We start from the raw sequence: 590 nt of genomic DNA on the forward strand, positions 1-590 counted from the left end.
GACGACCGCGGCCCGAAGCGGCTACATCGAAGCCACCGAGCTGAAGGTGTGCTGCGGACAGGGGGTGGGCTGAGCCGGGTCCCCTCCAAGGGGACACTCCGGGGACAGCCGGGCACGGGGACAGCCAGCGAAGCCCCTCTCCTTCCAGGGATTCTTGTCGGACCTGCTGAAGAAGGCGAACCGGCCCTACGATGAGCCCAAGCTGCAGGAGTACACGCAGACCATCGTAAGCGGGGCTTCCGGATGGATCCCAGGGGAACACGGCTCTCCCGGGGCAGGACAGTCCCCTTCCAGGGGGTGGGAGGGTAGGGAGGAGGCGGCGATGGGTGACCGGGTGCTGCTTGTGTCCCGGCAGCTGCGGATGTTTGACATGAACGGCGACGGGAAGCTGGGCCTCTCGGAGATGTCCCGGTAAGGAAACATTGGGAAGAGTCCGCTCCAGCTTCCGAGGAAAACAGTTTTCCTCTTTAATTTGTTCATGTTCCTGAGCAAAAAGTCAGTTTGGTTTAAAAAAAGTGGCTTTTCCTGGCTGCTTCCCACTCATCCCTGCCCTTCTTGGTTTTCAGACTTTTGCCGGTGCAAGAAAACTT

The 590-nt window shown here is 60.0% G+C and overlaps 1 protein-coding gene across 1 annotated transcript in view; it reads left to right on the forward strand.

Annotated features, from left to right (window-relative positions):
• CALB2 (calbindin 2) overlaps window positions 1-590 on the forward strand; it is a gene marked incomplete at its 3' end in the record, with an annotated part of 3,366 nt that overhangs the window by 2,158 nt on the left and 618 nt on the right. The window contains exons 5-7 of the mRNA XM_010160176.1: window positions 149-226; window positions 356-411; window positions 567-590. Of these exons, the coding sequence (XP_010158478.1) occupies window positions 149-226; window positions 356-411; window positions 567-590 (158 nt within the window). The remainder of the gene's footprint in view (window positions 1-148; window positions 227-355; window positions 412-566) is intronic.

The sequence above is a fragment of the Eurypyga helias genome, unplaced genomic scaffold, assembly GCF_000690775.1.
Source record: "Eurypyga helias isolate BGI_N326 unplaced genomic scaffold, ASM69077v1 scaffold20180, whole genome shotgun sequence".
In the NCBI taxonomy this organism is placed as follows: Eukaryota; Metazoa; Chordata; class Aves; order Eurypygiformes; family Eurypygidae; genus Eurypyga; species Eurypyga helias.